The sequence below is a fragment of the Radiomyces spectabilis genome, assembly GCF_025331425.1.
Source record: "Radiomyces spectabilis strain NRRL 2753 chromosome Unknown BYT42scaffold_5, whole genome shotgun sequence".
Classification (NCBI taxonomy): Eukaryota; Fungi; Mucoromycota; class Mucoromycetes; order Mucorales; family Radiomycetaceae; genus Radiomyces; species Radiomyces spectabilis.
This window is the reverse complement of record NW_026251930.1, coordinates 2,020,948-2,047,419: the sequence shown is the minus strand read 5'-3', so window position 1 is coordinate 2,047,419 and position 26,472 is coordinate 2,020,948. Positions and strand designations below refer to the sequence as shown.

The window sequence follows — 26,472 nt, the reverse complement described above, 5'->3', positions numbered from 1 at the left end:
CATCACCTATCAAACAAGTGAACTTGGCGAAACAGTCCCGATTTAAGAAACGGAAAGGAAACCGACAATACTACTGAGCTTAATGCAAACAATCTATCTGACACTGAGGAACTGCACATGTTGTGGAACCTCTCAGAATCTTTAGTATTAAGTGGGTGAAACCGACTATTTATAAAACCGACTCCCACTGGCCAATGATGGAACCAACGGCCATTTCCTCTCCAGCTCCACAAACACCAAGAAGCTTCAGCGACATGTGCAAGTAAAAGATCGTTCAAAATACAGCAATTGACTGCCTTACATAAATGGGATTTTATTGCTCATGTATCATTCAATAGCGAGATATGTGTATATAATGGTCTGCGTTGTGATTTCGGTGTTTTTCCACCCAAATTCGTTATGCCATAACGAAAATATCGCTCGTCTGTCTTGTTTAACAGTATCGTACACCAGCCACAGTAGCGCCACTTGCAGACGTTTCATTTACTTCACAGGGACTCCTGCAAGTCTGTTACTGCACGTACATATTATTTCTTCCGTCACACTCCTTATGACGATGTTCAAGCTTAAACAGTGATATCATCAATTTCTCGCTGCTCAGCATTGGAGCGCAGCAAATTGTGTTCTTATATTCGTTTCAATATTAAAAAAATTGAGTTTTTTTTGAGAATATCTATCTTTTGAACAGTCATACTCGACTTTGAGAGATATTTGTCGCCCCACCTTATGACAAACAATGGGCATGGTTAAGAGGGTGCATTTCGTGGAAATCCGATTGGGCAGTTCAAAAAAATTTGGCGTCATTTGAAAAATTAGTTCTGATGGTGTCGAACCAATCTCCGATTGAAATATTGACGAGCAAGGAAGGTCAGAATTTTCCCTCTTTCCGCTTAATCTTTTTCTTCTTCAGCCATTCGTTTTGCTTGTGACTGATTGCGGACGGATATAAACGCCAATATTTATTTTTACGGGACGAGCAAACATATCACTTTACATAGATTGAACATTATATCTAAGCTGCAGTTGCAATGTCGAGTTCGACAGAAACGAAAACCGTTCGATTAACCGTCATTGCCGCTGATGGCCTTGTGAAAAAGGATTTATTTTTCAAGCTGCCCGACCCATTCGGTAAGCAACCGAAGCCATACGACCCTACAAAAGAAACCTTCTCCGTACTAAAAAGTTGAATATAGCTGTGGTGACTGTAGATGGTGAACAGACGCATACGACAACGGTCATGAAAAAGACTTTAAATCCCTACTGGAATGAGAGCTTCGACTTGTAAGTGCTGATGCAACACTCTGTATAGCACTTTATCCTAACCACCACTACCCCACTCTTCTCAATAGACAAGTCACTAATAAGAGTGTCATTGCAGTGCAAGTTTTTGACCAAAAAAAATTCAAAAAGAAAGATCAAGGCTTTTTGGGTGTTATCAATGTCCAAATGGGCGATGTGTTCGACCTTGAAGTCGGGGGTGACGGTACGTTTGAATGTCCCACGCTCAGCCTTCCTTCGAACCATTTGTACTAAATCTACTACTCTTTTTTTCCAGAAATGCTGATTTTGGATTTGAAAAAGTCGAATGCTAATGAAACCGTCCACGGAAAACTTATTCTCAATGTCTCCACCAACGTTAATGTCCCCATTCGCAACGGCACCAATACCCTAGCTCCTGGAACACAGCCCTCTCTCCTTAATGCCTCGCAGTCTTCACTCGTCTCTTCACCTCAAGCCGCAACCTCATCTCAATCCTCAGCAGTTGCTAACGAACGCTCAGCCACATCAGGAACCCCATCCGCCACGCCTGCCAGCACCTCCAACGCAACTGAAAATAACAGACAAAATGATCTCCCACCAGGGTAAATTTATCCTTGATGCTACAATCATCCATGAGAACGTGCAATTGATATATAACAATTATAGTTGGGAGCGACGAGTGGATCATTTAGGCCGCCCTTATTATGTCGATCACAATACTCGGACAACTACTTGGAAACGGCCTTCGTACGTGTGATGAAACAATGCGCTGTGTCTTTTTATGCTACTAACACTTCTTTTTCAACGATGATGTGTTAACAGCGCAAGAACCGCCCAAGATCAACAAAATCTCACTGAAATGGAACGTCGTCGTCATAATGCACGTGGACTTCCGGAAGAACAATCCACGGCTGCCACTAGCTCGACGTCTTTGGACAATCGCTCAGCACAACCTTCTGGTGCCGGTGCTTCCACACAGAACACATCCACCAATGCTGCCAACATCTTGGCCGTTCAAAGCAATATGACGACAGCCGGTTCAGGTCCTTTACCACCAGGCTGGGGTAATTTATATTATGAAATGCAAGCACATTTTTTTTTCTTTTGCTAATTCATTATTTTCCTCGTTCGGTTTTTTTTCCTTTCCTTAGAAATGCGAACTACATCCGGTGACCGTCCTTATTTCGTTGATCATAATACGCGCACAACGACCTGGGTCGACCCTAGAAGGCAACAATACATTAGCACCATTGGACCCGGTTCGAACTTGCAAGTACAAGTGCAACCAGTATCACAGCTAGGTCCTTTGCCTTCGGGATGGGAAATGCGATTGACAAACACGGGCAGAGTGTACTTTGTTGATCATAATACGAAAACAACCACGTGGGACGGTAAGTGTTAGGCAGGATACCAGCTGCAAAGAAAATGTAACCTAATCTTCCCGTCAGATCCAAGATTACCCAGCAGTTTGGATCAAAATGTACCACAGTATAAACGTGATTTCCGTCGCAAACTGATCTACTTCCGTTCTCAACCTGCTTTACGCCCGGTACCTGGTCAATGCCATATCAAGGTCAGACGTGATCATATTTTCGAAGATGCTTACGCAGAAGTAATGCGTCAAGCGCCAGCGGATTTGAAGAAGCGACTCATGATCAAGTTTGACGGAGAAGATGGCCTTGATTACGGTGGTTTGTCGAGGTAAACGGAAACGAAGCATTTTATTGTATTATTATTATTATTTTTTTTTTTTTGGAAAATCTCTAACACCGACCTCGCAGAGAATTCTTCTTCCTGTTATCTCACGAAATGTTCAATCCATTCTACTGGTAATGTCATCATTTGCTATATCCTGGTAGTCGAACTGATGATGCTAATAATGATATTAGTCTCTTTGAGTACTCGGCTCATGATAATTATACGTTGCAAATCAATCCTCATTCTGGTATCAATCCGGAGCATCTCAATTACTTCAAATTCATCGGGCGTGTTGTTGGTCTCGCCATTTTCCATCGACGATTCTTGGACGCATTCTTTATTGTTTCATTTTACAAGATGATTCTAAACAAGAAAGTGACTGTCGCCGACATGGAAAGTGTGGATGCCGATTTCCATCGCAGTTTGATGTGGATTCTGTAAGTGGTTTTGATATTTTGATTTTTTATAAACCTTGGGTTTATCTCAACCTTTTTTTTTCTTTTAGCGATAACGATATCACGGATGTGCTGGATCTTACATTTTCCACGGATGATGACCGATTTGGTGAAATGGTTACAGTGGATCTCAAACCCGGTGGTCGTGACATTGAAGTGACAGAAGAAAACAAAAAGGAATATGTGAAGTAAGATTTAACGCATACATGTCAATCACATTCGTACAAAAACGCTAAATCGGGTTATGTTATTAGCTTGATTACGGAATGGCGCATTTCAAGACGTGTAGAAGAACAGTTCCGTGCTTTCAAAGAAGGCTTTAATCAGCTTATCCCTCAGGATCTTATCAATGTGTTTGATGAACGTGAACTCGAACTTCTCATCGGTGGTATTGCCGAAATCGATGTTGATGATTGGAGAAAGCACACCGACTACAGAGGATATACCGAACAGGACGATGTCATCCAATGGTTCTGGGAGGTAGGTCATGATTGCTGGAACGATCTTCGAGTGCTTTCATTACTTAACGCTGGATTTGTAGTGCGTTCGGTCCTGGGACAGCGAAAAGAAGTCTCGATTATTGCAGTTCACGACCGGTACATCCCGAATTCCTGTTAACGGCTTTAAGGATCTGCAAGGGAGCGACGGACCACGTCGATTCACCATCGAAAAATCGGGTGAAGTCACTCAATTACCGAAAGCACACACTTGGTAAGTTTTTGCATGGGTAAAAAAGGATTTGATCTCGCTCATTAACTTGCAATTATGCTTTGTGTTCCAGTTTCAATCGTATCGATATGCCACCTTACAAATCATACGAATCCTTGGTAGCCAAGTTGACTCTTGCTGTGGAAGAAACAATGGGTTTCGGTCAAGAATAGAAAAACTATTCCAGTAACGATTCCCCGATTGGTTTTTTTTATTTGTTATTATCTTCTCTTGCTCCTTTCTCTCATCTTTTTTCTCTTTTTCTTCCTCTTTCCCTTTCTCTTTGTTCTCAACTGTACTTGCCTGATATTTTGTATCTTTGTATGATTAGCTTCCTTTAATGGGTGAAATTCAAATCTACCTATGCCTAAACTATCGTATCATCGTGTGTCTATATGGTGTGAAATTTAACAACTTTGGTAGACAGGATGGAGAGCTCAGATAATGATGCAGGACAGATGATTTTATTTTTCGTATCACCCAACCTCTGAGCACATTGACCCGAAGATTTACATCAGAAACATGCTCTTCATCCTGTGTCATAGACCAACAACTTACCATACCGTATGACTTGAAGCAGTAGATACTTCGAATGCTTCCAGCAAACTGTACAGAACTATTGTACATTGGCTCAGATGCTTATGAGCCTCAAATGGTAACGACAGTCCCATTCTCAGGCTTGGCTTGGCACCCATGCAGACACGACTTACACCCTTGTTTCTCTCTCTTTCCTCGCCCTTCCCACCAATGTTTTTATGATACTGTGAGAAATTACATCAGAGAGATCGAATTTTGTTCAAGCAATCATCGTCCATAAGTCAGCCGCAATGCACAGTCAAATGTTGGGGAAAATGCGAAAATGCGATGCCCACCTCTAACAAGCCGTACACCCGCTGTGCAATGGATGCCACCTGCTACTGGATGCCGCACTCTTACATTGAGCGACATTCGTCAGACAAAAAGCCTAACGCAATACGGCATAACCTGGGCGAGACTCTTGATGGAACTTTGGTATATTAATGTCAATACTCTGGCATACCATGAAACACTTTTAATGAACAAAGCAGCACTTATTGACCCCCTCCGTTCTGTCCCGCCCAAGGTTATGATAGATCTACAAAGATGTGTGGGAATGTTGGGTATTTAAAAAAAATGAGTTAGTAAGCTCTTTGGTTGATTCAAATTTCGTTGAGATATTTTACCTTTGATGTTTGATGCAGCAGATACCGAGGGCTTCCCGACCGAAATAAAGAAAGGATACAAATATAAAAAAAAAAGTAAATACAATAGGTGCGTCTGCCCCTAAAAACCCTGTGGGAAAAAAAAGGAGGAAAAGACTGCAAGAAGACTATTCACTAAAATACAAAATACATACTACAACTACAAAATAAAATGGTCGGGAAGAAATATCGAAGGCGATACCACGGGCAGCAATCCATATGAGAGGAACCTGGGGAGGACGCGTCAGCGTTTCCCGATGAGAAAGAGAGCCACACGACCGAAGATGTCCTTTGACGACAAAAACCGGATTGGCCACAATCTGGTGCCCGAACAAAGTAGAAAGATTTGGAGGGATGGATGGCTTGAATGGCTTGCCAGGCAAAAGAAAACCGGAGAGAAAACCAAAAGCTAAAGACAGAATAGAGAAAAAGGACAGGTAAATTTTTTCTTGTCGAAAAACGGATAGTCGTATCACACAAAAGGTACCTTTTTTCATAATAATCGAATCGACCGGATCAGATACACGCCATAGTCTGGATGATGGATGATGGATGCAATGATAGTGAGGGATTTCCAGGCAAACAGAAGAGATGCAAAACTAAAGAAGAAGAAAAAATTCGGACAAAAATATGTGATTTTCCATGGATGAAACAATAGTCACCTCACTGATGCATGAATGATGAGCTACACAGATCGAAGCATATCTGCTCCATGTATCATTCGATTACTGAAGAGAATGAAAGGGCATATACAGTATAACTGACAGATAACCCAAATTAAATGATGCTACAGAACACCAGATCGTCGTATCGTCAATCACCTTTCTTCAAAAAAGAGCTCCACTCACATTTTATGTGAACGGCGACGATGCTCTGTTTGACCACAACTGGTGCAAACGGCATCTTGCTGCTGATTGTTTCGCCTATTATCGTGAAAGTGGGCAGCGAGGCATGGTTGAAAGATGAAAAAAAGGTTTAACAGGTCTTGATAACTTAGTGTAGATCATGTGATTTACAAAATCGCTAATTTTTCACCCCTTTGTACCGTCGTCGCAACCAAGGTTCATCTTTCAACCATGCCTCGGTCCCCATCTTGCAACGACAACGATTATCAGCGCTCTACAAGTCATGGTTGCCCAAATTTCTCTCCACGAAACACTTCCACGAATAATAGGCGAAACAATCAGCAGCAAGATGCCGTTTGCACCAGTTGTGGTCAAACAGAGCATCGTCGCCGTTCACATAAAATGTGAGTGGAGCTCTTTTTTGAAGAAAGGTGATTGACGATACGACGATCTGGTGTTCTGTAGCATCATTTAATTTGGGTTATCTGTCAGTTATACTGTATATGCCCTTTCATTCTCTTCAGTAATCGAATGATACATGGAGCAGATATGCTTCGATCTGTGTAGCTCATCATTCATGCATCAGTGAGGTGACTATTGTTTCATCCATGGAAAATCACATATTTTTGTCCGAATTTTTTCTTCTTCTTTAGTTTTGCATCTCTTCTGTTTGCCTGGAAATCCCTCACTATCATTGCATCCATCATCCATCATCCAGACTATGGCGTGTATCTGATCCGGTCGATTCGATTATTATGAAAAAAGGTACCTTTTGTGTGATACGACTATCCGTTTTTCGACAAGAAAAAATTTACCTGTCCTTTTTCTCTATTCTGTCTTTAGCTTTTGGTTTTCTCTCCGGTTTTCTTTTGCCTGGCAAGCCATTCAAGCCATCCATCCCTCCAAATCTTTCTACTTTGTTCGGGCACCAGATTGTGGCCAATCCGGTTTTTGTCGTCAAAGGACATCTTCGGTCGTGTGGCTCTCTTTCTCATCGGGAAACGCTGACGCGTCCTCCTCATGTTGCCCTCATTTGGATTCCTACTCTTGATATCGTCTTTCATGTAAGTATTCTTTTCGCAGTCTTCCCTCTTTTTTTCGCCACAGGGTTTTTTGTGAGATTTTTACTGACGCAAGTTTTATTTTCTTTTATTTTTACTCGGGAAAACTATCGATATCTGGCCTCCAGCTCCAAATTACCGGCACTTCTGACCACATCAATATCTTGGCCCTGCTCAAGCTGACACCACCGCCCCAAAAATATTCCGCCGCTTAACTGTTTCTGCAAGCAATTTTCTTTTTCGCATCGAAGAAGAAGCTTACGTGTGGTCCGTATACATATTTTCTTTCGGCACTAAACCAACCGCAAATGTTCCACTTTCTGGCCCATGTGGTTGACCTGATCATCATTCTTGCATTGGCAGAGTGACTATTGTTTCATCCATGGGAACTCATTCATTTTGTCTTCAATTTTTTCTTTTTCCTTTGGTTTTCTCCCTCTTCCCGTTTACCTGAAAAGCCCTCACTATCATTGCATCCTCACCCGCATCCACATCCATCATCCATCATCCAGGCTATGGTGTATCCGGCGTCTATCTGTAACCGGTCAAGTCGAGTATTATCAAAAAGGTACCTTTTGTGTGATGTGACTATTCGTTTTTCGACAAGAAAAAACTCACGTTCTTTTTTCTCTACCCCTTCTTTAGCTTTTGGTTTTCTCTCCGGTTTTCTTTTCGCTTGGCAAGCCATCCATCCCTCCAAAACCTTTCTACTTTGTTCGGGCACCAGATTGTGGCCAATCCGGTTTTTGTCGTCAAAGGACATCTTCGGTCGTGTGGCTCTCTTTCTCATCGGGAAACGCTGACGCGTCCTCCCCAGGTTCCTCTCATATGGATTGCTGCCCGTGGTATCGCCTTCGATATTTCTTCCCGACCATTTTATTTTGTAGTTGTAGTATGTATTTTGTATTTTAGTGAATAGTCTTCTTGCAGTCTTTTCCTCCTTTTTTTTCCCACAGGGTTTTTAGGGGGTTTTTACAGACGCACCTATTGTATTTACTTTTTTTTAATATTTGTATCCTTTCTTTATTTCGGTCGGGAAGCCCTCGGTATCTGCTGCATCAAACATCAAAGGTAAAATATCTCAACGAAATTGAATCAACCAAAGAGCTTACTAACTCATTTTTTTTTTAAATACCCAACATTCCCACACATCTTTGTAGATCTATCATAACCTTGGGCGGGACAGAACGGAGGGGGTCAATAAGTGCTGCTTTGTTCATTAAAAGTGTTTCATGGTATGCCAGAGTATTGACATTAATATACCAAAGTTCCATCAAGGGTCTCGCCCAGGTTATGCCGTATTGCGTTAGGCTTTTTGTCTGACGAATGTCGCTCAATGTAAGAGTGCGGCATCCAGTAGCAGGTGGCATCCATTGCACAGCGGGTGTACGGCTTGTTATATAGATAATGGTATATGAGTTCGACAAAATGTCTCCGCCCACCTTTTTTTTCTTAATTCCCCACTTTGCCCAACCGGGACCAATCATGTTCAACCATTGTCATTTTATCAATACTTCATGAAATTAGTGACACAAGTGAAGAAGGCTGAAGAGAAATATGCATTCCCCGCAAATATAATACTTGGGATTATGTTAGTGAAAGAATGGCTTGCTATATTCTGATCAAAAGTAGGATGTGTTTCGGCGATTAAAGATTGGTTGGCACTGAGCGCTGCATGATAATGCCATAAAATCACACACCGGAAATACAGTATTCCAAGTGTTTCAGTGGTAGAGAATCCCTTGACTATGATAGAGCTGGTGCGGGAAAACTCGATCCTATGGTGCCTGAAACGGTGCTGTGCTTCGAGCTCCTAATCAGTGGTGACTTTTCTGAATCAGGATCATCATAGAACATAGTAGCCCCTCACTTCCAAGATAATAAGGAGGGCGGTAAGGACGAATTATGATCGCACAGGTGTCGGTGTGTCGTCGGATATGATTCTAGGTATTAAAATGAGATGCGGCACATCCAATAAATACGATTGGCTATATAAAAAGAGCAGCACATCATCAGTGTGAAGTTTTCGTTGGACCTTCTGGACCATGAACAACATGCAAACGTATACTGTAAAATTGGGATCATTTGTTGGTATGCCTGTTGTATGCTGCATGGAATGAGTCCTGATTTGATCCATAAACCGAAGAGAACCTGAGACATGTGCCCAATTCTGGCCAATACAAGAACATACTACATGTTGTTTAATCTTTTGGGCATATGAGATTTCGTAATTGCTTTGAGTCATATGCAGATCGGATCATCCTTAACTGCCAGTTATACAATAAACCGTTATTCGAATGATCCATATCAATGGCATCGGCAAACTAAACTGCGACATGATATGATACAAACGAAATCATCTGATATGTGGAGGTTCTTACTCTAGCTAATCAATGTGCATAAATGCAAACTCTGAGTGCTGCTGTCTAATGGTTATGGATAAATTTGATGGTCCAGGAGAAGAAGAACTTTGTCACACCATATTATTCATGGACAGAATAGTGATTTTATATGTTGCAAGCCGTGTGCGGTACCGCAACACAAAAGAACATGCAGTTGTATCATGAGCACATTGAAAACATGAAAAAGATACTTATAGTTTTACTTGTATGAAAAATGCATGCATTACGGGACTGCACTGAAAAAAAAGAGCGCACAACGACATTGTGGAGAACACAAGTTCTTGGAAGCAAGCAACTCCGATAATGTGCTGATCGTCAAATTTGGCATTAGGAAATATATCTTGTCCGTCTTCCATTTCCGTATACGCTTACCATTCTCAATCCACTTTCCTTCCTTCTTTTTACGTTATTCTCTCTTACTATTCTGAACTTCCACTCTTTACTCGTTTAAGCTTACGTTTGAAGTTCTTTACTACGTTACATCATGCCCCTGACAAGGTCTACCACAACGTCGCCCGGATCACGACATGTTAATCGAGACAGACCTGGCCAACGTCGTTCAGGTTTTCGTGCTCGATCCATTTCATTCACACATTCACTTATGCGGTCTAAAAAATCCGATTTCAATCTATCCGCAAACAACGAAGCTCAGGTCAATCAGTCCAAACGACGCCCGAGTTATGATGCAAGATCGCTTTTCCGCCCAAAAAGTATCTCACCTCAACCGACGCTACCATCATCCTCTTTTCTCACCGTTGAGGATTCCGCCATTGTGACTGGAGCGGCTTCCTCGATAGATACAGGATCAGATGACGAGGAAGACTATTCTATTCACCATCCAAAAACTAAGATACCCGCCGTTGCAGAACCCCAACAACTTGTCCCACTCACAGGTAATGCCATTTGCCGTCGGTTTTCGTTTCAATGGCTCATTGCAGAGACCATCATTTATGAACTTAACATCTTACTAAACAGGTGAATATTTTACAGCCGAAAACGATGCTTCGCAAATACCCTCTATGCAACCTTGTGTTACCCAGGAACAATCACCAAAATCGTTTGCCAATTCATTTAAAGACAAATTACATTTGACAAAAAAAGGTGGGCTCCATCTGGGAAGTGCCAAACGAGCCACAGCCGTGTTTGGTCTCCTAAGCCGCAGTCAAGACAAAAAGGATCCATCAAGCCCACAGCTTTTCGACGATGGCAGCAGCCTTGCTTATCCTCCTCCTCCACAACCAGAATCTACGGAAAGGTCAGCGATATCCCAGGTCCAAGGCAGTGTTGGCATGAAAGTGTGCTGATTTGTGTTTGTCCATAGAGATCAATATGGTTTCATCAAATGCACGCAATGGCTAACCACAGAAGATTACTGCAATTTTGACAAATTTTACAAGCCGATTATGCAACGACGGCAACAGAAATGGCGTCAGATCCTCAGCGAAAATAACGGTCAATGGCCGGCGCGAAGCAGCAAATGTAGATACTTTGATTTGGTTATTCGGGTTTTTCATGATATCTGAAAATTTAATCCAACGTATTCATAGTCAAACGCTATATTCGCAAAGGCATCCCTTCCGACTTACGAGGACAGGTATAGACGATACGGGATAGTGAAACGGGATTCGCCATTGATATTGCTGTGCCCGTGCAAGGCATGGTTCCATTATAGTGGCGCCGAAGCAAAGCTACAGACAAATTCAGGTGTTTATCAAGAGTATGTCCAACGTGCAGAAGCCATGGGTTATGAAAATGAACATCTTGAAATCATTGAGCGCGGTAATACAAGAGAAAGGCGGTAACATGATAGCAGGTGACCATCAATAATTGATCAATGCAATTCTATAGATCTCCACCGTACCTTTCCTGATAATTCTCGATTCAAAATGACGACATCAGATGGGCCAATGACCGATGCTGGTCATCCATATACCAGCGATGTTCCAGCTATCCAAACTTTGCGTAGAATTTTACTGGCATTTTCTCTCTATTCACCGAGCATAGGATATTGCCAATCGCTGAACTACATTGCAGGCCTCCTTCTTCTCTTTATGTCCGAAGAAGAAGCCTTCTGGACCTTTGTATCGATGATTCATGATATCTTACCCGCCAGTATCTATGACGTGACAATGGAAGGCGCTAACATCGATCAGGCCGTGCTGATGATGCTCCTCTCTGAACGCTGCCCGCAGATATGGCACAAAATCAGTGGCGGTAAATCTTTCTGGGATTGTGAAGCGGCGGACGGTGTTGGAATGCCTACCTGCTCCCTCGTCACCAGCCACTGGTTTCTGACATTATTTATCAATATTCTCCCTATTGAGGTAACATATCATGAATTATCAGACGAATAGTTATTTATTTATGTTGGATATGTGGATACAGTCAGTTCTTCGTGTCTGGGACTGTCTATTCTAGTAAGTATTTCAGTGCATCGACCTTTTAAAAACGAGGATCACTTTGCTGACAGACGATCAAAACCCAAAGTGAAGGACAACGTGCTATATTTCGAGTTGCGCTTGCTATTTTCAAGATGAATGAGCAAGAGATTCTTTCGGTCGACGATCCTCTGGAAGTCTTTCAAGTGGTCCAGGTAGGCTGAATAACCAGACCTTGCTCCCCCCCAGCTCAGTTACCGAGTAATGGGCCTGTTTTGCTTTGCTCAATAGAACATGCCAAAACGAATGATTGATTGCCATAAGCTGTTGGATGTGAGTGACCGATATTTGATGTGGTATGGCTTGATGACTTATGCTTTGAGGGGGGGGGGAATTTAGACAACGTATCATAAATACGCATCGATCACGCGCGTCAGTGAACAGGACCTGGAAAGACGCCGCAGTATATTCAAAGCTCGAAGAGAAGAACGACGCAAAAATTTACCTACGGGGACTAGCAAATTAAGAAGAGGCAATGTGAGAGGGACTATCATTATGAAAGCTATGGAAGCGCGTCGTCTTGTGGAAAGAGCGAAAACAGCTCGAAGATAATGAGCCAAAAAAAAATCCTTATAATAAACAAAAAGGAACCGACAGTATGTTAATCGCCTCCGATACACAGGCAAAGAAGACCATAAACAACGTCTGTATAATCGCGTATGTCTTACAGAAGCATTTGATGTTTCATGTATACGCGTTTGTGGACATCGAACGAACATCGGGCAGTTGAAAGGATGACATAAGATCCGGAAGCACTTTTCACACAACGTCTGAAAACCATTTTATTATTTCCTTATTGATACGTTTTACTCATCACATTAAACATACACTGCCTTGATCTTCAACTCTTTTAAATCTCGAGAACCTCCGAAGGGGGCGCAAATAAGGCCATAACTCGTCTTCAACCTCCGCTTGTCATGGAAATGCGCGCGGATATCCATATTGCATGCTTTTCCATTAGCTGAGCTTGAAATCGAAGGATGAGATGTCGCACGCTCGTCTATCTTTCCTTTCTATTCTATGAATAGTATATATGATAACAAGCCCATGCCGCTGATGGAACTCGGACTTCTTTCACCCAAGCCTTCTCAAGAAGAGGCCGAGGTCGATTACGAAGATGCTGACATGGCCAAGACTTACGATGTGGATTGGTTAGATACCGACATTTCCGAAGACGAAGACTTCTTGCCTCAACAGCAACATCGCCCTTTTCCATCACCCTCCTTCCACTCTTACGAAGAGGAATGCTCACAAGCAAGGAAACGTACTCGGATGCATTCGTTGTCGAGCCATTCAAAGGAGATCTTATACGAGCTGATGATGGGCGAACCCCAATCAGGAGAACTATCAAGCTGTGAACTGGCACGACGAGTTATTGATGGCATCGTTGATACCGGAGTGGAACGGGTAGACCTGAGGTAAGTCGACGAAAAAAAGCTTTTTACAACAATTTGGAAAACAAAGAGGCTGCAGCGTACGAAATTGTAATTTTTTGTACTCAATGTTTGGGTTGCTAGTCACCTTGAATTGACGGAAATCCCCGATGAGATCGCAGAGTTACGATACGTTACTGTTGTGCAGAAAGATCTGGTCAAGCCGGCTTCCCTTCAGGTGTTTCTTTACGCCAATCGACTAAGCACTCTGAACCCCAATCTTTTCCAGCTGAGCAATCTATCCGTATTAAGCCTCCGTAAGTCGATGGCATGTTCATGATTTATGTTACAAAATATTTGGAGTTGTCGCTGTTGTCACAGTATGCTCACTGATTTATTTATGGAAGGCAATAATCGTTTGACGGAGCTACCTCCTGAAATCGCTCTTCTTGTGAATCTCGTGGAACTATCCCTGGGAAATAACTTACTGGTAAGCTACCTGTACTATTGAATGAGGGAAAAAAAAGGAGATAGCTTAACATGTTACAGCAATGGTTGCCTGCGGAGTTGTTACGCTTACCAAAGCTGACCATCCTATCGTTGTGCCCCAACCCATTTCTGCCACTGGAAAATCATACCCGCCGACGCCAGGTGTTTGCCCAGCCGGTGTGCAGCCTTGCTGAAATAGCTACGAGGCAATTGCTCGCTGATGGAAAATGGACCGATCCATGTCACGAGGGCCATGCTATCCTCCCGTGCGGTCTCAAGGAACGACTCGGTCAAGTGTCTCTCGTCAATATTTGTGAGCAGTGTAAAAAGCAGTATGCGTCTTCCAGTGTTCAGGATTTCATTTGGCAAACGGTCAAGGGCACTCATGACATAGCCGTACGCTATCGCTTCTGTTCTATACAGTGCTCAAATATCTTGCACGCCAAGCTCATGTCTGCCGACAACAGCTAAGCTTCGTCGTTTCTTCTCCTCACTTGCGCTTCACTTAATCCATCCAAGATCTCTTTCACACCTTCCCTACTCTTTCTCTTTTAACATTCCCTTATTGACATTACCTTGTAAGATTTCCATGCTCCAATTGTCTTTTGTATAAACGTTTTCAATATACCATCATTGACTGGATTGAATGGTTTTTTGTTGCCTTTTTGTTGGATTGAAAATGGACCAATCATCGGACGGATGGATGTTGAAGTGCATCCAACCATTCCGTTTGTTTTTTGCCTGGACCCATTTGAGCGGAGATTGTATCCGTCTTTACGGGGTTTATTTTTAGAATTTTAACCAATGAAATTGCTTGAAGTCCAAAAATTTGTTATGATGAACCCATTTTTGACCAGGATGGCTGGCATCTTCCCTTTTCCTTGGTTTCCGTTTTCACATCATGTAAGTTTTTGCTAATACCGGACTGCCGAACATTTTCGGACCGGAATTTTTTTGGGAAAGAAAATTTTTTCTGCCTTTGTATTCCCATTTTCGAAACGGGACTGACCATGGTGATATTAGGGTTAACTTGCGTGTTCAGAAGCGTCTTGCCAGCTCCGTTCTCAAGTGTGGTGAAAGAAAGATTTGGTTGGATCCCAACGAGGTCAACGAAATTGGCAATGCCAACTCTCGTAAGTGATAGAAAGAGTATGCTTAGCTGTATGATAAATCATCTAGATTGCTTACACCGTCAACTTTTGTTTAGGTGCCAATATCCGCAAGTTGGTGAAGGATGGTTTGATCATCCGCAAGCCTGACGTGAGCCACTCTCGTTTCCGTGTTCGCGAACGTAACGCTGCCAAGCGTCTCGGTCGTCACATGGGCTATGGTAAGCGCAAGGGTACCGCTGATGCCCGTATGTCCCGCCAAGTCTTGTGGATGCGCCGTATGCGTGTCCTCCGTCGTTTGTTGCGCAAGTACAGAGAGGCCGGCAAGATCGATAAGCACTTATACCACTCCTTGTATCTCAAGTCCAAGGGTAACGGTTTTAAGAACAAGCGTGTGTTGATGGAACACATTCACAAGGCCAAGGCCGAGAAGCAAAGAGCCAAGGTTCTCAACGAACAAGCTGAAGCCCTTCGTGCCAAGAACAAGGCTCTTCGTGAACGTCGTGCTGCCAAACATGCTCAAAAGGTAATTATGATTTTATAGCCGATTATAAGATAACGAAGCTAAACTATGTCCTTCTCATTATAGATTGCCGATATGCAATAAGCTTCTTACTGTCGCTTAAAACCTTTTTTCCTTATATTGTACAGCCCTTTTGAAAAATCATGGATAAAAGATTTCCGAGTTTTCTCCTAAAAACCTTGTCAAATAACTTATGAATTTCCTTATGCGACAGTGACTCCCATTTCACAGTTTAACCATGTCATAGAACTGCTTCGTATAATAGTATAAAAATACTATAATCAGTACCTCCTTGATTTCTATGCACCAATTGCTCACTCAGGCAATGACGGCGCACAGTTATTAGATGGTTTCGTTCTGTTCAGCACAGAACTGTGGTCAGACATATGCAGCCTACACAGTCCAAATTCGTAAAGAATCCTTTTTTTTTTTTTTTTTTTTTTTTTAAAGGACAAATCAATTCGGTGTATCATATGCATATCACTTTCGTGAAAACCCTTTCGTGTCAATAACTTTACATTCTCACATACAATCTCCCAAGGAATCGGTCAGTTTCGCCTGGGACAGGAAACAATGCCTGCATAGACATGTCCCCGATCGGTCTTAGACGCACCCAACACCCATTTCATGCGATTGATGCCACTATGGGTAATACGGCATAATGCGATAGGATAAGAGACATAGCGTATTTTTCTGCTTTACTGTTGGACAATAGAGAAGACATCTTTATCCATCAGGAACAGTTTAAAGAAACATCACCTCTTTTCAAGCTATAACATACATACGACGCTCCTTCCATCCATTTTTTTTCCACCGTACATCTACACTTAACGTCGATGTCGTGATGCTGTAAGCCGGCGGTTTCTACCAGGTGGTGAAGATGTTTCTCGTAAGTGAAAACAAACGAAAGGCTAAGCTAGGAATCCGTCTTTCATGTTTTTTCAATATTCCGCTGCCATTTGGATCACTTGATCTTGTAAATTTATCCATTCATTTCAGTAAACTTATGCGACTGGGTTGAGAAATACATACAGCATTCTGTATGCACAAAATAGTGTTCCATAGATGTGAGAACAAACCTTCTACGAGTATTATAGGTAAGCCGGAATGCTTGCTATTATCAAGTTGGGAGCTAATTTAACACAATTTCTGATAAAATTGGTTTCGAAAGCCTATTCTGTGTTATTTTGCTATGCAGTTTCGAATTTGAAGACGCACGATTAGGAGATACAGTACGGCACAAGCTGTGCAGGATAATAACACATTGACTTGTTCTTTCTTGGTTGTAGTTTCGTTCTCGTTATGATTCACCCAAAAGCCGACAAATAAAGATAAAGGAGACTTGTACGAGCACTATCAAATCAAAGCTATGGCTGTCATTCACATATTTGACTCGCTTACATGAGGATAGTTGCTCACAGGAATAATGAAGCTCAGAGGTGGCAACGTCTATAGATGAAGGAGATTGGAGCATGTTCATTGTCTCCGTTTTGCCCACCATACTGTATGGTCTAATATATCAAATGAGGTTTGAGAACCTGATATCGTCCCTTCCTCCGGTTTGGGCAGAGCACGCAGGAACGATTGACATACTGTATAATTCAAATGGAATTAAACTCTTATTTTGCTAACAAGCATCGGATTCTCAGTTAATAAAAATAGGGTTTATCATGCTTGCGAATCAATTGGCAGCCTTCTGTTGGTTGTGAACACGGTAAGCAGACAAAGTTACAGCAGTACAGTAGATTCCGTTGTGATGAGAAGAATTCGATTGGTCCTCTTGCTGATGTCCACGTGAACTCGTGCACGCTTAAAAGGGAAGAGATATCGTCGTATATTCTGCTGGCGCAGCAAGCAGTCCAGCACCGTTTCTATTAATTTGATGTTCCGTTTATTAGGATCCTTTGCCATACAAGGCGCGATGGAGTCAAAACATCAGCAAGAAGGGCATATAAGCAAACATAGCACAGTAGGGCCATTGAAGCAACATTGGATGGCTAAACGAATAGCTCAGCTGTGAAGCGTTCGACCGTGGAATCAAATAGGCAAGAACCATTATACAAACAGTTTGCTGGCTATGTGTGAACTTTATTTAGACAGTAATAGCTCAGAGAAAAGTTTGAAGGTTTGGTGCGACGGGAACATGGAGAAGACTTGCGTTTAATGACCGCCACGTCTGACAATCCATATATGGAAGGAAGATGAAAAACAGTTGGATTTTTTTTTTTTTTTTTTTTTTTTTTGTTCGTGCACTGAAGATTACAGTTCTCCCTCTTGTCTCCCTCAATCTCATCCCCACAATTACTGAGCTGGTGATCCTTTCCTTTCATTTATGCCCTTTTCCCAGTACTCCAGATGACTCTTAAAACGTCCGCCACTACCGCTTTAGCGAAGCAGTTAAACTGCTTGGCCCATTTAAACGGGATTTCATGCTTTGCCACTCGCACCACAATCCCAACTATCACGTTGCGGGGCCATCAGCAGTATTGCAGAGCAAAGAATTCCCGGGAAACTACAGCTTCGGTATCCTCTCGAGCCACCCATTATCGTTCGTTCAGCACTCATTCTACTCCAGCACTATTCGAAGCTTCTTGTACACAGCGTCACTACTCAGCTTATCATATCAAAGAGTCAACCGAAGAATTACTGTTTCCTTCTTTACCAGTCGTTGACTTCTTTGCTAACGAATGTACGAAATCCAAGCCATCCTATGTCTTTGCTCACGGAGCTTCAGGGTTTGCAAAGAGAGGCCGCAATGTACCCTATCCGAGCGACGATTACTATTACAGTGTGCAAATAGGCGAAGATGCCTATTTTCGACGACCGGATGCATTAGGTGTGGCTGATGGTGTAGGCGGCTGGAAAGGAACCAAGTGTAAGTCGTGTCATCCCCCTATCCAAGAACAGATTATGCTGATATGAAATGGTGTCACGATTAGCTGCAAACCCAGCATTGTATTCCCGAAATTTAATGCATCATGCGTATTTGGAACTGGAAAAGTTTGAAGACGTCGAAGATCCGCGTTTCTATCAGTACGATGAAGCCGACCCGGTCGATATACTGGAGCGTAGCTATGAAGAGTGCATGCAGCTGGCTGAACAAGAGGTAGGCTATTTTTACAGCAGCCGTCAAAAGGGGAATTGCGCGGAACAAAAGACGAGCAGTCGTTGTAGGAGAAGCAGGACAGAATCGGGATATGTTGTTGATAAGGTGACATTGTAGGGTATTGTCGGCTCTTGTACAGCATGCCTAGCTATTTTGCGCCATGATGAATTACGAATCGCAAATTTAGGCGACTGTGGCATATCGGTGATTCGTCACAATAATTATATTTTCCGCAGTGAAGAACAACAACACTCCTTTAATTTCCCTTATCAGCTTGGCACAAGCTCTCCGGATCGCCCGAAAGACGCACAGGTATAGATAGTGAACGAATAATCGAAACCAGTGATATGGTCTAATACAGAGCAAATCTCCTTTGATAATTAGACTTTCACCATTCGGGTTGAAAAAGGCGACATTGTCATCCTCGGTTCAGACGGCCTCTACGACAACCTGTTTGATCGCGAAATATTATCCATTGTTTGTTCGCAATTGGCTCCTTACACCGTTCCAGCTAGCGGAAGCAACCCGTCCAAGAGGCTTAATTTCGAGCCGCAGCGCTTGTCCGATGCACTGGCTGACAATGCCAGGCTTGTCAGCGAGAATCGACGCCATGTCAACAGCCCGTTTCAGAATCGCGCCATGAAGGAGGGATTTTATTTCCAAGTAAGACAAGACACAGTGTGCATCAAATATGTTGTGGGGACATTCCTTGCTGACTTTGTTGTTAGGGCGGAAAGGCAGATGATATTAGCGTTATTGTGGCTGTCGTTAAAGATTGCGAAGACTCGCCAGATCGACGGTTATGAGCCTTTTGGGTATTCTTGGTCTGTTCCATCGCAAACAAACATTCAATGGACGTATAACCTCTATTCGTCCCTGCATTGTAAATAGCATATTGATCGCTGCACCAAGGGTTTCAACGGATCCGCAGGATTTCATATCCAATGGAACCTCTTCTTTTCTATTCTTCTGTATCTCCTCTTCATTTTTCTCAAGCTCGCCCAAAACACCGACACACGCACACACATACACACCTAATCCATTATCACATCAACAGCCATCAGCCACCATAGAACGATGGGTTTCATAATTTATAATGCATTATGAAAGTAGGCATTACCGATCGTATAGGCAATAAAGCATAAAGGATTCCATTCAAAAATATCATATCATTAGGGGGGGGGGGCAGAAAACACGGAACACTGTTTTAATCAACCTTCAAAAGAACGAAAAGTCTTCGGATCTTGAAAAAATAGTCTGCCACCCGCTGCAAGCTATATTTTTGGGGTGCGCCACCACACGCTGCCAGAGAAACACACACTTAAACCACGGTCGTTCTGTTGCTGTCATGTCGTCTCCGAAACCTCAAGGAAAAGAAGTATCTAAAAAAGCTAGCCAACCTGCAGATGAGGCCCACGATGAGAATGAACACGTAGAAAAAGGTGCCAAAGGCGAAGCGACAAAAGATATGAAGAATGTCACCAGCTACCTCAATGAAGAACTGGCCAATCGTCAAGTGGATGCCGACAAATTAGCAAAGGTTCTTTTTTTTTATCCGAGAATAAGGACTTTTTTCTAACAGAAAATGATAGACTATGAGTTTCCTCAACGAGGAAGCTAAAAAGCACAAGCACGAAACCTTGTAAGTATCTGCAGGTTCAGGCGCATGAACTAGTTCGGTTATAGATTTCTTGCGGGCTGGTTCTGAATGGAGATTGATTGGTAGGAATAAAACCATGGCAACGTCTGTGGACAAGGAAGCAGTTTCTGTGGTGGTAAGCAACATGCAGAGATACGAGCATTGCTTTTTTTTTTTTAAAAAAAAAAAAAAGGAATAAAAACAGAAACTGACATGCATATGTGTAGATGAATCAGTTAGAGGTTAGCAAGACTGAAGCTGAGAAAGCTTTGCGAGAACACAACAATGACATTGTCAAAGCGTTGATAAGCATCATGGAGACGGCATAATGAGCCAAATAAAAAAAGGAATATAAAAACATCAGATGTGACATTGGTTATTTTCTGCAAACGACTAGAAACGAAGGCAGAATGGTATGTATTTTACGACAACGATCACAGTCGTAAGTATATAGAACATGGATATGAATGGATTCATTCAAGTTGAATCATGTTATGTGAACGAAAAGCGTATTTATCATAGATTCGAAGGGTTTGGGCTTTATTTCTGCGAGGCAAAAATTGCAAGGAAAAGAAAAAATGTTATTATCAAAGCAATGTTGTGAAATAAGGTGACAAGGAAGATTAAGGAGGGGAAGGAGGACAGATCAAGAAACGCTCCGTTTTCTCTCCCTTATAACACGGTAGAGAGTGGATCAAAAGCCCCAAAACAAAAAAAAAAAAAAAAACAAAAAACAAAAAATACACCACCCCTATTTGTCGAAGGAGAAGAGGAGGAAAAGCCTGCGCTAATGTCCGGTGATGTTGAGTGAGAAGAAGAATATAGACATCACTCATTCTGTTCCTTCTTTCTTTCAGTAATGTCTTCTGCTTTGACTGTTTCTACACTTTGGTCTCAGCATCCTACCACCAACCACGCCATGACCATGGTCCATTCCAATGACCCCGACGATATGCCCGACGACTATCACGACACTGAGGATATGGATATCGCTGCCGATAATTATCATTCGCCCCACGACGAAGAAGACGTAGTCATAGGAGACTGCGCATCCTCCATGTCATCTTCTCCAAGTATTCCCGATGAAAATATCAACTTTGATCTAGTATATGCACTCCACACATTCGCCGCTACTGTCGAAGGCCAAGCTTCCGTAGTTAAAGGCGATGCGCTGATCCTTATGGAAGACACCAATACATACTGGTGGCTCGTGGAAGTTCTAAAAACACGCGAAATAGGCTACATCCCAGCCGAGAATATTGAGGTATATCACATCAACTCTCCTTTTTTAATCTATGATGTTGTAATTACCACCGTTGTATTGATTTGCTTTTTGTCATCAGACTCCCTATGAACGCTTAGCTCGCCTTAATAAACATCGAAATGTGGAAATCACATCACCCAGCATGACTCACGACGTGATACAAGCCGCGCATTCAAGACCGAACTCTGATAATTCGGTCAATACGATCAACGCCGCCATCAGCAAAAAGAAGGTGACCATCGCTACAGATGGCACCCTAGAAAATATAATTCATTATGAAGTAGAATCCGATATTGAACATGATTCTGACAGTGATACCACCACCGATGACGATCGCAGCGTGGAGTACGGCCAAGATCAAATATCACAAGATGAAATGACCGACCATGAAGATGAACAAAATCCTTTGTTGACGCACCCTTCAGGAACCAGACAGGAAGATGCGGATGGCTTTCGCTCCCATAACCCGGAAATTTCTTCTGCCGACTCCCCGTCCCGCACTCATTGCTCAACGATAACCAAACAGGAGTGCTCCGTGGCACCCTCGCTCGATACCACAGCGCAAAATGCGAATGGGTCTTTCCAGGAAATCCGTGTATTCGCCGGTAACATTGGGCAAGGCCCTTTATTTCATTCCTTCGAGATCGCGTCGACTACTACTGCCGACGAACTGTTGAAAGAAGCTGTTCGACGGTTTAACATTCAGCCTATTTCGGAAAATCAGGCGATGGATACCATAGAATACTACCTTGCAGTTCAAGGGATGGATGGGGGTAAGGATTGGCTTAACCATATGTCTCGTTATGATCGACCGTATTATCGGCCCACAATCATGGGTTCCATTGTAACTAAAGTATAACATACAATTTTACTTTGTCTTTTAGATGATTACATCCTGGCATCTCAAGATAAGCCTTCTTCTATCTTTCGGACGTTGACAGCCTCGTTAACGACCCCCATGCCGCCTGTATCGCATCTGCGCCACTTGCCGACACCTCACGCATCAGAATCAGACATGCGGTATCCCCGCCGTCCAAGATCCAGCAGTTTCGGAAACCACGAACAGACATCTTATGAAGAGGACTCGGTCATTCGGTTCTACTTGCACAGACGTATTAAGCGAGCGAATCAGAAACAAGGTCTGATTTATATCAAAGTGACTCTCTATCCGGATGAAAATTCTATCGAAGCCGCGAACAACTTGGCTGTGATCACCGAGAACCCCACCATGGCTTCGACAAAACCCTTCTCTACTTTCGGAAAACGAATGAAGAAAATGATGGCAGCACCAAGTGAGATTGATCGCATCGATAAGATTATCCCTGTGCAGCAAGATTTGCAGATACGGTCTGTCATCAATATCGCCTTGGAGAAATTCCATGTACCCCACGCTGAAGCCGACAGTGGTTCCTCAGAACCACTTCACCCACTGGAATCTGGCATCAGCACTGATCCGCAAAGCTCTGCAAAATATCGAATGTCGTTTAGGTCCCACAACAGTAAAGGTACTCCATGGACTCTCCTTATTTCCTCAAAACGTTATTGGAAACGCCACCTTTGCGTTACTAATCAGATCATCATTTTACTTTTACTGAACAATTAAGAACTGGAATTGAATCCGGAGAGTAAGCTTGGAGATGTGATCCAAAGGCAAAGGGACAAGACGTCTTCATCGACCGAAGCAATTACCAGCGACTTGTTTTTTATACTGAGAAAAATCGATCCTTCGGTCTCGACCATGCAACGCAGGAAACAATCTTCTTCGGGACTAACGGGGATTGTAAAAGTGACCACGGAGCCTCGCCGGGCTCCATTCCTCACGGCCAATAATGGCAGTCCAGAAGATCGTCGACCCAGCATACTCGATATTTTGATGGATTCACCTCATCCCAGCAGCCGACGTGCAAGCAGCAGAAGTAGTCTTTTAGACTCGTCGCCCACTCCAGAGGAAAGAAGACCGTCATTACTATCCAATTCAGGCTCGTTTCAAGAACAACGATCTGCCAGTGGCAGTAGCAATTCTTCGCCTACTATGGGTACCAGGACCAACTCATCTCTTCTTGCACCCCCTTCGTCAAACGCAGCAGAGCATTCTCGACATTCATCCCTGGTATCGTCTTCCAACCATTCCAACGCCTCATTTGATGATCAAGGAACCTTAACGGACAATCCTACAAGGAACGGTAGCATCAATTCGCAAGCGACCTACAACAAGTCTCCCGATGGTAACCCAGCAGATGCAGCAAAAAAATCCAAAGCATCATTGAAGCAACAATTCAAACGTTTGGTCGGGTGGGGTGTTGTACCCAAAACAAAGAGAAATGAAGAGTCATACGTATCTGGTGGATCTTCTATACACAACAGTGCATTGCAGCGAGGCACGGCAGTTATCCAACAGAATAATTCTGCAATTATTATCGGCCACGCCAACATGGACAAAATGGACAGCGTATTGCAGTCCAACATAAGCCTGGCATCAGCGCCCGTATCGTCGCCACCTCACTCGAATGCTTATACCTCCTTTTCAGCAGATGGCTCACGCGATAACAAGCCAAGCGATAGCGCAAACACAACTGTAGTTCCTGAGCCTTTCGCTAGAACAGACCGCAAAGATGAATCAAGTGACATCTCGGCTCTCACAGCAACGAGCGCCACCACCGGTACAAGCACGAGCGTTGACGATGGTGAGATGGATGATAAGCTGAATATCAACCACGAATTGGATGATGAGTTGACAAGTGACGTCGGTTCGGAATCATTTCACGGAGTTCATACGGGAGAGAATGATGCCTCGATTGCCGCTGCAACAGAGACCGAGGATATCCATCCTCTGGAGCATACCACGATGCGAAAAAGGGAGAGTAAGCATGAAATCATCGATAATGTGCTATCCAATCAAGCAAGCACAACGGGAACATACCATTTGGGTGGCGCTGACCACAGCGGGTCGGCAGTTTTACCACCCCACAATGATGACCCTGCTACACCTCAGACGGACGTTCCATCAATGAACAGTGTACAACAACACCAAGGGTTTGACGACTTGTTTCTTTTGGTGACTCAGGGAGTAGATTATCTCAAAAGTCGTGAAAGTTCAAAATGGGATGATGAAGAAGGTGGCTATCGATATCATCCCTGGAACCGCCCAGAAAGCTCTTTCGCGGCCAGTTCCGGTGGTCGTTCGCGCAGCTTGGATGTCGGTACACCATCGTCTCTACCGTTGGAGCACAATGCCTTGCTGGATTACGGCAACGAAAAGCACGAAATTCCATCAGATATTGCCGAGGTATCAAACCTTTCAGCAAGTTTGACAGAAGAGAAACCATTATCACCTCCCTTGACACCTATTCCTCGCCAACCTCAAGAACAGCGGTTGGATAAACAATCCGCTCCGGCGACGGCTGGTGGAGATGTTGACGATGAGGTAAATAGATAAATGACGCTATTCAAAGATCTTTATAATAATCAATATATTCTTAGGAGTTGAAGCGCATTGTTGCTTCACATATAGTATTTTTCTAGAATATCAACATGTAACTTATTTTAGATCGATAATCTTTTTTCTTTTTTGCTTTTTCTCTATTTATAATGAATCCTCAAGTTGGATAGAATATTTCACGCTGCTAATTAGACGACAGCGATTTCCAACAAACCTAATTCTTTTTTTACTGACAGCAGTTCAACTCACATGAAATAAACGCTTCATCATGATCTAGTCTGTGTGCGCCATGCAGTTGGGCAGCATCCGCTTGCAGTTGGGCAGCATCCGCTTTATCAAAGGCAAAATGGGTAAACTAACATGATTAACTGCGGTGATTGAATTGGATCTTCCTTTCCTCATGATTTAGGCTTCCCTCTTCTGAATGGATAGACCCTGATACATCGATTTTGCTCGAGTGAGCTTTCTCTAATCCCTTTCTTTTCTCCTTTTTTTCATTTCATTTATTGTAATGGCTAATGTCATTCTCAAATTTTTTTTGCGCTTCTTGCAGTCTGCCAGGACACGCTCGCTCCATCTTTAGCAACTGTCCGAACAACCCCGAAAGCCGCCATCAAGCTAATGTTGCTACGACCAGAAATCGTTTCAAGCCCACTGCTCTTCTTGCCAGCAGTCAAGGCATCAGCAAAGTAACCATTCGATTTGCCCATTAAACCCAATAAGACTGATTACGAGGGAAACGAACGAAAACGACACTGCAGAACGCATTCGTAGATTACCCGCAGACGCTGGTAATACGGAACCGCTCGGTCGACATAACACGGGACGTATGGATGCTGTGCGTAGCTTTTACGGGACACACATGTGGCTTAATGAGAGCATGTTTCGGATCGATCTTCAGTCCGCAAGTTCCAGTTTCGCTGTGGCCAAGGTACCACTGACCTTTCGCTTTTGTAGCCTACACATCCAGTTATTCCCAGCCTCTTCGCAGCAACACTGAAGAACGAGGAGATCTCCGTGCGCATTCGCCCCTACAATACGAATCTGAGCTTTACTTTTGTAGGGGCTCACCTGAACGAATCGGTAACCAACGATCGCAGTGGAGGGTTCTGCTTCCGTATCCAAGGAGGAATCTATCACCGAATCGGTGGCCTGCTTCCACCAACCGATAGCCACACTCCTGCATTTGCTCAGATGTATATTTACGATCCTGAAAACCAGCTGGCACACCGGAACGCTGTGGTACCCTATTTGCAATCGATGGCCCAGGTTTTGCGCGAATCAGACGGAGTTGTGGACATCCGACTACTCATTTCTGCGGAGAAGACTCTCAACGTTCACAGGTACAATACACCCACGGCAAGCGAAGTTGGAATGATATTGGTCAATGGTACGATAACACCCAATAGCAGCTGCGACATTGTCACCTGTGCGAGAGAAGCC

General features: G+C 43.2%; 9 protein-coding genes across 9 annotated transcripts; 8 read left to right on the top strand and 1 right to left on the bottom strand.

The window, feature by feature from the left end:
• The first annotated feature begins 895 nt into the window (after positions 1-895).
• On the top strand, positions 896-4,508 carry BYT42DRAFT_598307 (uncharacterized protein). The gene is made up of 14 exons (XM_051570966.1): positions 896-1,128; positions 1,194-1,281; positions 1,350-1,483; positions 1,556-1,862; positions 1,927-2,007; positions 2,083-2,324; positions 2,412-2,651; positions 2,709-2,961; positions 3,042-3,089; positions 3,150-3,395; positions 3,464-3,601; positions 3,668-3,893; positions 3,955-4,124; positions 4,195-4,508. The coding sequence occupies exons 1-14, from the start codon at positions 1,029-1,031 to the stop codon at positions 4,292-4,294; spliced, it is 2,373 nt and encodes a 790-aa protein (XP_051424888.1). The 5' UTR covers positions 896-1,028; the 3' UTR covers positions 4,295-4,508.
• Positions 4,509-5,274: 766 nt separating this feature from the next.
• Positions 5,275-6,062, bottom strand: BYT42DRAFT_567161 (uncharacterized protein; the record flags this gene model as incomplete). Its single annotated transcript, XM_051568067.1, has 3 exons — positions 5,275-5,473; positions 5,544-5,750; positions 6,031-6,062. Coding segments are annotated over 2 exons (239 nt in total), but the record flags the coding sequence as incomplete, so codon positions are not given.
• Positions 6,063-6,894: 832 nt separating this feature from the next.
• Positions 6,895-8,366, top strand: BYT42DRAFT_567149 (uncharacterized protein; the record flags this gene model as incomplete). Its single annotated transcript, XM_051568066.1, is given in 4 exon segments — positions 6,895-6,911; positions 7,028-7,178; positions 8,034-8,148; positions 8,163-8,366. Coding segments are annotated over 3 exon segments (262 nt in total), but the record flags the coding sequence as incomplete, so codon positions are not given.
• A 1,767-nt stretch (positions 8,367-10,133) lies between these two features.
• BYT42DRAFT_613374 (rab-GTPase-TBC domain-containing protein) lies at positions 10,134-12,639 on the top strand (the record flags this gene model as incomplete). The annotated part of the gene is made up of 10 exons (XM_051571727.1): positions 10,134-10,542; positions 10,625-10,904; positions 10,971-11,128; positions 11,197-11,243; positions 11,305-11,428; positions 11,498-11,973; positions 12,035-12,066; positions 12,137-12,242; positions 12,319-12,360; positions 12,427-12,639. The coding sequence occupies 10 exons, from the start codon at positions 10,134-10,136 to the stop codon at positions 12,637-12,639; spliced, it is 1,887 nt and encodes a 628-aa protein (XP_051424885.1).
• A 1,071-nt stretch (positions 12,640-13,710) lies between these two features.
• On the top strand, positions 13,711-14,529 carry BYT42DRAFT_311185 (uncharacterized protein). Its single transcript, XM_051562970.1, has 2 exons — positions 13,711-13,777; positions 13,868-14,529. The coding sequence occupies exon 2, from the start codon at positions 14,001-14,003 to the stop codon at positions 14,418-14,420; it is 420 nt and encodes a 139-aa protein (XP_051424884.1). The 5' UTR covers positions 13,711-13,777; positions 13,868-14,000; the 3' UTR covers positions 14,421-14,529.
• Positions 14,530-14,830: 301 nt separating this feature from the next.
• Positions 14,831-15,985, top strand: BYT42DRAFT_567137 (ribosomal protein L19e-domain-containing protein). The gene is made up of 4 exons (XM_051568065.1): positions 14,831-14,852; positions 14,973-15,082; positions 15,157-15,584; positions 15,648-15,985. Coding segments are annotated over exons 1-4 (558 nt in total). The 5' UTR covers positions 14,831-14,850; the 3' UTR covers positions 15,666-15,985.
• Positions 15,986-17,840: 1,855 nt separating this feature from the next.
• Positions 17,841-19,849, top strand: BYT42DRAFT_567133 (phosphatase 2C-like domain-containing protein). The gene is made up of 5 exons (XM_051568064.1): positions 17,841-18,456; positions 18,521-18,687; positions 18,805-18,999; positions 19,072-19,350; positions 19,416-19,849. The coding sequence occupies exons 1-5, from the start codon at positions 17,937-17,939 to the stop codon at positions 19,491-19,493; spliced, it is 1,239 nt and encodes a 412-aa protein (XP_051424882.1). The 5' UTR covers positions 17,841-17,936; the 3' UTR covers positions 19,494-19,849.
• A 65-nt stretch (positions 19,850-19,914) lies between these two features.
• On the top strand, positions 19,915-20,961 carry BYT42DRAFT_567131 (uncharacterized protein). The gene is made up of 4 exons (XM_051568063.1): positions 19,915-20,227; positions 20,280-20,329; positions 20,414-20,462; positions 20,554-20,961. The coding sequence occupies exons 1-4, from the start codon at positions 20,036-20,038 to the stop codon at positions 20,653-20,655; spliced, it is 393 nt and encodes a 130-aa protein (XP_051424881.1). The 5' UTR covers positions 19,915-20,035; the 3' UTR covers positions 20,656-20,961.
• Positions 20,962-21,036: 75 nt separating this feature from the next.
• On the top strand, positions 21,037-25,294 carry BYT42DRAFT_514100 (uncharacterized protein). The gene is made up of 5 exons (XM_051565190.1): positions 21,037-21,590; positions 21,670-22,363; positions 22,475-23,095; positions 23,195-25,014; positions 25,071-25,294. Exons 1-5 carry the CDS (start codon positions 21,186-21,188, stop codon positions 25,110-25,112), a joined length of 3,582 nt encoding a protein of 1,193 aa, XP_051424880.1. The 5' UTR covers positions 21,037-21,185; the 3' UTR covers positions 25,113-25,294.
• The last annotated feature ends 1,178 nt before the right edge of the window (positions 25,295-26,472 follow it).

Bases quoted from the DNA above. Each gene is read 5' to 3' on its own strand.
- BYT42DRAFT_598307 (XM_051570966.1), top strand. From the start codon at position 1,029: ATGTCGAGTTCGACAGAAACGAAAACCGTTCGATTAACCGTCATTGCC. The intron at 1,129-1,193 runs GTAAGCAACCGA...AGTTGAATATAG, and splicing joins CAAGCTGCCCGACCCATTCG to CTGTGGTGACTGTAGATGGT. The intron at 1,484-1,555 runs GTACGTTTGAAT...CTTTTTTTCCAG, and splicing joins CCTTGAAGTCGGGGGTGACG to AAATGCTGATTTTGGATTTG.
- BYT42DRAFT_311185 (XM_051562970.1), top strand. From the start codon at position 14,001: ATGTTACAGCAATGGTTGCCTGCGGAGTTGTTACGCTTACCAAAGCTG.
- BYT42DRAFT_567137 (XM_051568065.1), top strand. The intron at 15,083-15,156 runs GTAAGTGATAGA...ACTTTTGTTTAG, and splicing joins AATTGGCAATGCCAACTCTC to GTGCCAATATCCGCAAGTTG.
- BYT42DRAFT_567133 (XM_051568064.1), top strand. From the start codon at position 17,937: ATGACTCTTAAAACGTCCGCCACTACCGCTTTAGCGAAGCAGTTAAAC. The intron at 18,457-18,520 runs GTAAGTCGTGTC...TGTCACGATTAG, and splicing joins CGGCTGGAAAGGAACCAAGT to CTGCAAACCCAGCATTGTAT. The intron at 19,351-19,415 runs GTAAGACAAGAC...CTTTGTTGTTAG, and splicing joins AGGAGGGATTTTATTTCCAA to GGCGGAAAGGCAGATGATAT.
- BYT42DRAFT_567131 (XM_051568063.1), top strand. From the start codon at position 20,036: ATGTCGTCTCCGAAACCTCAAGGAAAAGAAGTATCTAAAAAAGCTAGC. The intron at 20,330-20,413 runs GTAAGTATCTGC...ATTGATTGGTAG, and splicing joins AAGCACAAGCACGAAACCTT to GAATAAAACCATGGCAACGT. The intron at 20,463-20,553 runs GTAAGCAACATG...GCATATGTGTAG, and splicing joins AGGAAGCAGTTTCTGTGGTG to ATGAATCAGTTAGAGGTTAG.
- BYT42DRAFT_514100 (XM_051565190.1), top strand. From the start codon at position 21,186: ATGTCTTCTGCTTTGACTGTTTCTACACTTTGGTCTCAGCATCCTACC. The intron at 22,364-22,474 runs GTAAGGATTGGC...TTTGTCTTTTAG, and splicing joins AGTTCAAGGGATGGATGGGG to ATGATTACATCCTGGCATCT. The intron at 25,015-25,070 runs GTAAATAGATAA...ATATATTCTTAG, and splicing joins GTGGAGATGTTGACGATGAG to GAGTTGAAGCGCATTGTTGC.